Raw genomic sequence first — 10,658 nt, 5'->3', positions numbered from 1 at the left:
CTCCATCTACTTGTGATTTCTCTCTGTCAAATAAATAAATAAAAATCTTAAAAAAAAAAAAAAAAGAAACCAAGGCTTTTGGAGAAACTGTTGACTCCAGGATAGGAGTAACAAATGTACAAGATAAGCCTGAAAAATTAAAAAAAAAAAAAAAAGAAATGGGCTTGAAACCCCAGTTCAGCCACTTATTTGCTGGTGAACTTGGTTAGCTCATTGAACCCTTGGCTTCCTCACTCTTGAGTTGCAAAACGGTCATCATCACATCAAGTAAATCTGGTGGACAGACCACATGCAGATGCCTCCTCACTGTCACAGCCCCACTAAATGACGGCAGAGGAGTAAAAAACTGCCAGTCCACGAGTACAAAAGGACAGGAAGGGAGGAAGCAGCGAGTGAAAGATGTAAACAAATTCTGGAACAACAGGAAGAGTGACTCACTTTACAAAGCATCCTTGAGACCTTTGGGGGGAACAATGATAAGAAGTTTCACTGAGGGGCGCCTGGGTGGCTCAGTGGGTTAAGCCGCTGCCTTCGGCTCAGGTCATGATCTCGGGGTCCTGGGATCAAGTCCCACATCGGGCTCTCTGCTCAGCAGGGAGCCTGCTTCCTCCTCTCTCTCTCTCTGCCTGCCTCTGCCTACTTGTGATCTCTCTCTGTCAAATAAATAAATAAAAATAAATAAATAAATAAATAAAAAGAAAGAAATTTCACTGAGGGTGAACTGAGGCAGGGGACTGAAAACGGGAGCCCCTGCAGGTCAGTGCATGGAAGCTGGGCACCTGGGCCCTCCACCCCTGCCCTGGCTTCTGTATCCAGTCCGCACCCCACCCCCCTGCTTGGGGTCCTCCAGAGAAAAGCTTTATTGCGCACCCCGTTACAGAGTGAAAAGCCATTCCTGCAGTGAAGCCCACTCGGCAAAGCCACGTCCCCACAGAAAAAGCATCAAGATGTCACTCACAGGTGAGGGCAGCCAAGGATGTCCAGGCTCAGGAGGAGAGCCTGCCGTGTGAAAGATGGACCACACCAAGCAGACCCAGGGAGCCAAAGGAAGCTTTAGAAAGAACTGTATTTGGGGCACCCAACTGGCTCCTTCAGTGGAGCACATGACTCTTGGTCTTCGGGTGGTGAGTTCCAGCCCGAACTGGAGCCTACTTAAAAAAAAGAAAAAGCTGTATTTGACATTTGCAGAAAAGATGCTGCTTCTGTGCAATGAGGCTAGGATTCCCCGAACAATAACGAATACAGAACAGTTAGGAAATAAAGGGCTCTTAGAAATTAAAAACATGAGTAAAAGCTCAAGAACAATTTGGGAAGGTACAGTTGGGAGACATCTGCCAGCAAGCAGACACACAGAAGATAAAGAAGCTGAGACATTGACTCTAGAAGGCGCACAGTCTAATTCGTAGGAATATGAGGAAGAACAGAGAAAGCAGAGAGGCGCGGATTATAGTACTGAAGGGTGCGAGTGTTCACGCTGAAAGGACCCAGCCAGGGAGGAAAGGCCCTCAGCAAGCGATGTCCTCTTGGAGGACTGCAGATGAAACAAAGACCCTGACAGCTTTAGGGAGGACGGGGTAAGGAGGGAGAAGATCCTAGAGGAGGGACTGAGAATAGGACTTTACTCCTGGAACACCGGAACCCAGAGATGGCCTCAGATTTCTGAGGAGTAGGTTATCCATCCACAGATTCTACACCTAGAAAATCTTTGCACTAGGCATAGAGACATGGACATAAAAGGGACAAGTTAATTAGGTCTCATGTCACCATTTGCATGGAACTGCCAGAGGATTCCTGTCTCTACAACGTTAGGGTGTACCAGTTGGAACATGACCTGGCATCCAGCAAGCGGGCTCTGACCTGGCATCCAGCAAGCGGGCTCCAACCTGGACAAGAGCCAAAGCAGAGCGCGGGAAGGTGCCTGTACAGATGTTCCAGAAAGAGGGTGCACAGCCTGGAGCAGGAAGCTGCTGTCTCCCACAGCGGGGCCTCTGGAGCAGACATGGAACCGGCCAGGCTGTCCTCGCGAGCTTGAGCATCCGGAGAAGGGACTTTGAGGAACTCCTCCTGTCTCTCAGAGCCTTTGGGGGAAAGTAGCACAGTGAACATGTACACAAACGAGCAAAGAAGAAAACGCCATCATGGGAAAGGAAATGTAGTGATCGTCCCCTTGGCGGAGGACAGTATTTACGCAGCCATAACAACATAAACGCTGGCCAGTGAGTTCACCCAAAGTGGTGACAAAATCCGAACAGAGGGAGGGACCAGAGCTTCATCTACGTTAGTAGGAAGCCTTTTGGCGCTGCGTAAAGCAGGTAAATCGGAGAGTAGCGGTTTACAATCTCAGGGTCTGTGGTTCGCAACTGGGGGCAGTTTTACCCCTAAAGCGACGTTTGTGGTGGTCGCAGCAGAGCAGGAGCGTTACTGATGTCCGCTGGGTCATGAGTTTCCCGTGGCCACTGTTAAAAAAATGACCGCAAACTTAGCGGCTGCAAACAACACAGATTGACTATCTTGCATTCGGAATTCCCAAGTTCGGAAGCGGTCTCAGTGGGATAAAATCAAGGTGCAGATGGGGTGCATGCCTCCCGGTGAGAATGCATCCCACCCTCTCCTCCGTCTGCCGTCTGCCGTCTGCCAGGTGCATCCTGCCAGCCTCTCCCTTGTCACACACACCCCCTCCACCCTGTTCTCCGAAGCCACCTCCACATTTACCCAGGTGATGGTGCTGGCCCACCTGCCTGATTCAGGACCATCTGCTTCTGCTAAGGTCTGCTGATGAGCACCCCCGGTTCTTTCATCTGCAACCTCAGTCCCCTGCTCTACTGCATCTAGTAGGTGTGCACAGGTTCCAGAATATCTGGGGCACATACATCTTGGGGGGGGGCTGTTATTCTGCCTGTACGGTGGGGGTGACGCCCAGGGATTCTGCTGGCTGGTCCCCCACGTGTCGTGGGGGTGGTGCTGAGGGGGGTGGTGCTGAGGGTGCTTGTCACCCTGATGAGGTGATAAGTTGTACTGGGGGCTTCTGGCTGGGGGGCTTGCAAAGAGAGCTCGCGGGAGCGGAAATCTTTGCTTTCTTGTTCTGGGCTGTGAGTAGGTACACGAGTGCACACATGGCAGATGCACTTGTGAAGACAGGACGTGCATGGTTTACTCAAAGTACATCGTGGCTTCTTAGAAAGCCGCTGCTGGGATAGCAGTTGAGTTTGTGATAAGTACCAACAGAGAGAGCTGAAGGGGTTGGGAGCTGTTGCCTCTGGAGAGCAGTACTGGGATGTGAAAGCGTGGGTGAGGGACAGTTTTAAGTTCTTCCCTATACTAGCATTCTGTTTACAATGTAAATTACCTTGATAGAAATAAATACTTTTTTTAAAAGAAGACAAAACAGATTTGCTCAATCGCGGCGTCCTTAGGATGGCATCCTTGTTGGGGCCGGGGCCTGTGTGCGGTGTTGGGGCTGCGAGTGGCCCCAGCCTACAGGCAGCTTGGTGCCGTTGGGGAAAGGGAGCGTGCAGGCACTCCGAAGCCATGCTTCCCTGGTTTCTAGGAGGGTGTTGGGTGGATGAAGGGAGAGGTGAGGCCCAGAAAGGAGAGTCAGCCCTCCTGGGCCCGTCACCTCCTCCCCTCCTCCCAGAATGACTCCTGCAGCCGGGGTGGGGGTGGGGGGCTCAGGGCTGGGCAGGGCACAGAGCCCTTCATCCCCTATACCCCACATTGGGAGTTCCCAAGACTGTGGTGTGCTTTGCTGCCCCAGCCTGGCCCTGGGCTCTCTGCCCACATGCCTTCTGCACACTGTTGCCCAGCAGGAGCCCGGCTCTGTCTCAGCGGGGGCCCTCAGCGGGGGCCCTCATCGTCTCATGGGCTTCACAGCCATAAACAAGCAGGACGGGTGTTTAAACTTCAGATATGGAGCATGGCGTCCTGCGGAGGACTCTCTGTGATGCTGTGTTTGAAATCGATCCATGCTGGTACCTGTCGTTCTGCTTCATGTCCCAGCAGCCCCAGACCCCATACCACCTTGCTGTAAGTGATTTTGCTGGGCCCCCGCCAGGGGGCACCCGGACCCTCCCCTGATGAACTGGGGTGGGGTGGGGGCTCCAGGCAGTCCCCCACCCCCCCGCCCCCACCAAGTACTCTCAGCAGGGAGGATATGCAGCGTCAGGGGACCCCAGCGGCCTGCATCAGCCTGTGCTGCCCGCCCACTGCACACTCCAGGCGGCTCTCCAGGCCAAGGGCCCCCTCAGGGAGGCTGCTTTCCACACAGATCCAGGTCCCTGTGGTCCGCCAGGCCCCTCCAGGTGCGCCCACAGCTGCCTCTCACCCCCTACCCGACTAGTCCCTGCACCAGTCACCTCTCCATCAAAGCGTTTTTACCAACAGCTCAGGCCGGGAAGCCTCCAACAGGAACAGCAGGAGATGGTGGCCCATGCATTCTGGGGGCAGCTACTGTGTGCCAGGCCTGGCACCGAGACCCACGCCTGGATTCGTACTCACAGTAAGCTGAGGAGGGGCTCTCACCACCCCAGTCTGCAGGTGAAGAAACTGACAGGAGAGGTCGAGGTGCACGCCTCCCCCCATCCCCACCACCGAGCAGAGGGCGCAGGGCCTGGTTCACTTCTCCCCTGTTCCGCAGGGCCTTTGTAGGGAGGGCTGCATTGCTTCTGAGTGCCCCCAGGGCTCCCCACAACCAAGTTGGGTCCCTCCTGCCTTAGAGGTGCACCCTCTGTCCTCCCAGCACCTCTGGCCCCTTGACGTGGAGGAAAGGCTGTTCCCTTCACTCCCAGAATCTCGCCTTCCCTTTCGCTGAGGAGACCAGCAGAGAGCGAGGGGCAGTTTCCATGGAGAACTGCAGTTCTGGTCCCCACAGCGGTGCTGTCGGGCTGGGGGGCTCTAGGTCGGACCCCACTCGTCCCACTGCTTAACCAGCAGTGATCTGAGCAAGTTCATTTTCCTTGTGCCTTACTTCATTGATAAAGGAGGTCGGTACTGGTCCATTTTGGGGTACCTGGCTGGCCAGCGACCCTTGATCTCAGAGTTCTGAGTTCAAGCTCCACATCGGGTGGAGCAATTACTTTATTTTTTTTTTTTAAAGATTTTATTTATTTATTTGACAGACAGAGATTACAAGTAGGCAGAGAGGCAGGCAGAGAGAGAGAAAGGAGGCAGCAGGCTCCCTGCTGAGTGGAGAGCCTGATGCGGGACTCGATCCCAGGACCCTGAGATCATGACCTGAGCCGAAGGCAGCGGCTTAACCCACTGAGCCACCCAGGCGCCCTGGAGCAATTACTTTAAAAGATAAAATTTAAAAAAAAATTTTAGAAGATTTTATTTGAGAGAGAGGGAGTAAGTGAGAGAGAGAGAGCACGCACACAAGCTGGGGAAGGGGCAGAGGGAGGGAGAAGCAGCCCCAGCGGGGCTCCATCCCAGGACCCTGGGATCATGACCTGAGCCGAAGGCAGATACTTAATGACTGAGTCCGCTATGTGCTCCCCAAAATAAAAGCTTTAAAAAAAAAATCCCACCTCATGGTATTGTTTGGAGATCAAAATAAGACATTTCAGGGTTACCTGGGTGGCTCAGTTGGTTAAGTGAGCACCTCTTTCACTCTCTGACAATAAAGTGTTAAAAAATTTTTTTCTCCAGGATCCCTGGCATCTGGGACCTAGGAAATGTTCCATGAGTGGTGTGCTTGCTGGGGGTGGGCTGAGGTCAGATTATTTTGGGGCCTGCATCCCTCCTGGGCTGGGCTCAGGCAAGAATGGGCCTGGCTCTGCCCTCTGGAGAGGTTTGTTAGACACATGCATGCACAGCAGAATACTCCAGGGGACCCTTCGGATCAGGGCCATGCAGACAGGATCCTGAGGGATAAGTACAAGGGTGGGAAGGACGTTCTGGGCGCAGAAACACAGAGGCAGGCAGCATCACAGGTTGTTGGGTAAGGCAGGAAGATGAAAACTGGCCATCTGAGACAGTAGTCTTGGGGGAGGGGGTATCACAACCAGAGAGAAGGCTGGAGGTCCACAGGGCCTTCTCCTGCCCAGGCCAGGGCAGGGCTAAGAGGAGGGGTTTACTTTTTATTCCGGAAGCCGTGAGGAAGCACTAACAATCTCAGGGAGGGCCCATGTGGCCAAGTTTGTGGCTGCAAGCATCCAGCTGCAGCTGGGACTCACTCAGGGGACTCACCAGAGCGGGTGGAAGGGGTGGGGGGACAAGAGACAGCCCTCAGGAGAGGAGATGCACAGAGGGTTCTTGAATGATGCGGAGGACGCCCACCAGTCAGCGCTTCTGGCCCCACTAGGGTTCTTCTAGCCCCCCCCGCCAGTCTTTCGTCTTCTGGTGCTCACCTGCAAGAGTTCTAGCTCAGGAGGCATCCCTTTGGACACGCCCCCCCCCCCCCAGTGTCCTGACAGTCCTTCTTGAGCGGGGAGCAGGGGCGTCCCCAGCAGAGCATCACTTAGAGTTCTAGCTGAGGGCCCACTCCTGGGAGAAGGTACTCACCACCCACGCCCCTGTCCCAACAGCCTGGGCCGCTCTTCCCTCTCCAGCTCTCCTCCTGCTTTTCTGGAGCGCAGCGAGTACCGTGGGGGCGAGGGGGCGGGGCCGGCGAGCAGTTATAGCGCGGTCCGCCGCGCTGCGGGCCCCCCCCCCCCGACGCTCCCCCGGCTCCCCGACGACGCCGAGGTCCCGCAGTGCGCCCGGACCCAGCCGAGTCAGCTGCAGGCCTGCCCCGCCGGGCGGCGGTCAACCTGAGCGCCCTGGCGCGGGGCCCGGCAATGCGGGGCCCTGCGGTGCGCGCGTTGCTGTTGCTCCTGCTGCTCCTGTCGCCCCTCGCTGGCGCCTGGTACAAGCACGTGGCGAGTCCCCGCTACCACACAGTGGGCCGTGCCGCGGGCTTGCTCATGGGGCTGCGCCGCTCGCCCTACGTGTGGCGCCGAGCGCTGCTCCCTGCGGCCGGATCCCTTGCCTGGGACACCCAAGGCCAGGGCGCGTCCCCCCAAAGGCTCTTTGCCAAAGACACCCTCTCCCCGGAGCCCATCCCCCGCGGTGCTCTTCTGCTCTCCTCGGGGGTTCGGGAACTGTTGGAGACGGGAAGCGGGAACCCCAGCGCAGGTCTCGGGGTCAGTGCGCCTTGGAGCCAGCGCGCCACTGAGCCCCAGCCGGAACTGGAGCCCCGGCTGGGGGCCCCTTCCTGGACCCGGGTGAAGCAGGCCAGGTACGTGGGGAGAGAAAGGGGGCGGGGACCGCAGCGGGTGGAGGATGTCTGGGGAGATCTGCGTGCCCACGAGAAACCCCATGATCTTCCTATCTCCCACTTCTTGCCCAGAAAGGTTTTCCTGGAGCCTCCTACCCTTCCCATCTGGGAACGGTAGTTGGGGGGAGGATTAGTGGAGGGTGCACCACCGTCTCCCTAAGGTCCTGCTTTGTTCTTTCTAGAGCCTTTGGCGTGTCTCCTGTTCAGCCATGGTCTGCACAGTGAACCACCTTTGCCGGTTCCCACTTCTCCCCAGGGCCATCCTGAGTGCACCCCTTGCTGGTGATGCCCCTTGTCTGACCCAGAGGGAGTCTACTTCTCTGCCTGGGCGCACAGCTCAGGCCAGGCCAGACGGTCTGGCCAATAAAAGCTGCCTGGTTCATGCATTCCCGCGTGTGATGCCTTTCTTCTGTGATGTGTTCTTGGCATCTCGCTTCAGGGTGCAAATAGCTTCATTCACACCCTGGCAAATATCAGGAGCCCTGTCCCTGGCCCGGGGCGTGCCCTCTCCTAACCAGCTTGATCTGTAAGTGCTTGGGGGATGGGTGAAGAGGGGACAGAGGCAGAGACTGGTCCCCTTCCCTCTCTGCCACTGCATCTCCTGTTCCAGGATGGGGTCATCAGACCAGGTCCGAGAGTCCCACGGGAAAGGAGAGGTCGCAGGGTAGGTAGGTGCAAGGCAGACCCTGGGTCCCACTGCCATCCACCAGAAAGAGGGAAACAGGACTCACACCCTAGAGTCAGAGCCCCCAATGCCAGCCTCCTGGGAGCCCCAGAGTGCCCCCTCACTATGCCCTCTGGCCAGGCTGGGGAGGAGTATGTTTTCCTTAAGGGACCTTATGACCAAGGAGCCCACCCAGCCCCTCCCCCATCTCCCAGGATTCATTTCAAACCTGACTGCTTTTGCACCCCTCCTTCCCCTCATCCAGTGGCTTCTGGAGAGCAAGTGCAAACCCCCAGCCCCTCCTTCAAGACCCCACTCTCCTCCGAGGGAGGAAGGACCCCTGCCCCCTCAGAGACTCTTCCACTCTTATCGCCTCCGCATTTTCAGTTATCGGCCCCAACCCCCATATAGTTACGTTCTGCTATCGGGAATAAGGGCCTCCCTCCACCTGGGCCCCCTTACAGCTCCCGCTCACAAGTGTCTGGGCCTCTCCCCGCTTCTGCTTCCTCGTCAACCCTCTTCTGCGTGGGCTCTGACTCTCACAACTATCCAGGGCCTCCAAGCACCCAGTCACTGTACCCTGATGCTGTCTGCCCTTGGGCCCTCCCTTGGCCATATGGCAAGGCCTTCCACTAGGACAGCCAGGAGCAGAGGAGGGTGGTCCCGTACCCCTTGAGCTGATTAGCTTCGAGATACTCACATGGAACCAGCCCCCACGTTCTCCTTGGCCTCTGGAACCCCCTATCTCTCCTTACTGGCAATTCCCGCTCATCTCCTGGGTACATCCTTTTCCCCATGTTGTCTCCTACTAATGTGGGTGCTTTTTTCTCGGCCCTCCCCATTCTTACTAACCGAGCCCTGACTGTACAGACTCTGATTCCAGGATCAGCCCCGAGGGAAGGGGTGGCCACAGACTCCTCAGGTGAACCCATTCTCTGCACTCCAAGTCCATTCCTGCTCCTGCGTCTCGCCGAACTCGGTCTTTTAAAGCATGGGCGTCCTGATCTGATCTCCCTTCCAGGGCACAGCGCCTCACTTTCCACCACCAACGGCGCAAAATCCACGTTCTGGGGCTGGGCCACACAGCTGCCCTGTCCCCTGGTCCTGTTGCTCCTTCCTGTTCCCCACACAGACTGCAGGTACTCCGCGCCAGAGCCAAGTGGTCTGCATATGTTCGGTGACAAGGGCTGGACACTTGGTGAGGCTCTAGATTTCCCTTGCCTGAAGGTACCCCGGTCCAGAGGGGTGGACACCAGGTCCAAGATAAAAAAGCAGAGCTGATTTGGGACTTGACAGAAGCCCGGCTTCTCTGCCTACCGCCTTCCGGGCACCCCTGTGCCCCTGCAGTGCAAGCAGACCCCAGGAGCGGCCTCACTCGCAATCGCCACCCAGCAGGGCAAGGCGGAGCGGGTGGGGGGTCCCGGGCCAGCCCCTTGAGCGAAGCAATCCCACCGAGAGCCGGCAGGCGGCGCTGCGCGGCTGCGCCTTCGGACTTCAGCCGCAGCCGGCGCCTGCGGTGGTGGGCGGGCCCAGAGCGAGTGAGCGGGTTCCTGCGCCACCTCCCTCCGGTGGTCCGCGCAGTTCTCCCCGTTTCTCTCCCTCTCGGCTCCGGGTGTCGTGTTCTCTCTCTCTCCGTCGCGCTCGTCCCGGCTGCTGCAGTTTCGGGCTCTGAAGAGAGGCCTGGCGTCGTCTGAAGGGGGCGGCCGTAAGCGAGGCCCGGTCATCCCATGGGGCCGTTAATGTCCAGTAGGGAGGCGGCGCGGCCCGGGAAGCTCCGGGGCATTACCCGGGCGTCAGAGTAATGGCTCCACCCTGCAGACGCGCCCCCACGCCTTCCCCGGCCAGCGACCAAGCCTCTACCCACGGCCACGCCCCGGAGTCCCCGCCCAGGCCCAAGCTCCGCCCATCGCTGCGGGGCGCCGCACCTGGCAGCTAGGTTCAAAGCTCAGAGGAAAGCCCCTTCCCCGCTCCCGGAGCCCTGGGCCTACCCCCACCCCAGGGGCCCCCATTGAGAGTCCAGGAGAGGGAAGCCCCGAGAGGTCTGCCTGTTGTTTGTCGCAAGGCCTGTGTAGCAAGGTGGCAGCAAGGGCGTCGGGGTAGGGGTGGGGATCACCTCCCACCGGCCTCCCCGCCTGCAGCGGGCCTCGCGGATCACCTCCCCTGGCCCGGTCCCGGGCGACCCAAACGCCTTACAGCCCCTGCGCACCGCTCTCCTGGGTCTTTGTCAATGCTGTTCTTTCGGCCGGTTTCTCTGCCACCCACTTCTGTCTCACGTAGAGGCCCGCGGCTGGAGGAAGGGCATGGGAGAATTTGCCCGGAGAGCCGCTGGGTTCGCTTTCCCTGCGTTTTTCGTTGGGCCCCCATCCTTAACGTGTTCCCCTCACCCATTCCTGCTACCCCTGCGGAATCTACCTGCCCTTCTCCCTGCCGCCTTTATCCTGGGGCTGTTACCCACCCCCCTTGTTACTCTCTGATGTTGCCTTTGTTACTCTGTTACCTTCCTGGTCCTTCCCATCTCCTTTTCTGCTTTGGAGCCTCCTTTGTTTCCCTGTGATGCAGTGTTCTGGCTCCTGGCTGGGACCACATGTCCCTGGTTACTCCTCCCTCATCTTCCCAGACTGGTTGAGGCTGATCCTGGGAGTTTCTGTGCTGGGGCGGGGTTGGGGGTGGGGGAGGCGATCTCCAAGGGAGGTCCTCTCCGTAGGACCAGGCGCTCCTATTTCTCTACCCCCAGCCTGGGGG

The 10,658-nt window shown here is 57.8% G+C and overlaps 1 protein-coding gene across 1 annotated transcript; it reads left to right on the top strand.

The window, feature by feature from the left end:
• The first annotated feature begins 3,906 nt into the window (after positions 1 to 3,906).
• NPW (neuropeptide W) lies at positions 3,907 to 7,749 on the top strand. The gene is made up of 3 exons (XM_004750731.3): positions 3,907 to 4,023; positions 6,618 to 7,213; positions 7,435 to 7,749. Exons 1-3 carry the CDS (start codon positions 3,907 to 3,909, stop codon positions 7,475 to 7,477), a joined length of 756 nt encoding a protein of 251 aa, XP_004750788.2. The 3' UTR covers positions 7,478 to 7,749.
• Positions 7,750 to 10,658: the final 2,909 nt, after the last annotated feature.

Source organism: Mustela putorius, unplaced genomic scaffold (assembly GCF_011764305.1).
Source record: "Mustela putorius furo isolate JIRA1106 unplaced genomic scaffold, ASM1176430v1.1 tig00004007_pilon_pilon_pilon, whole genome shotgun sequence".
NCBI lineage: Eukaryota > Metazoa > Chordata > Mammalia > Carnivora > Mustelidae > Mustela > Mustela putorius.
This window is presented reverse-complemented; position numbering and strand designations above follow the sequence as displayed.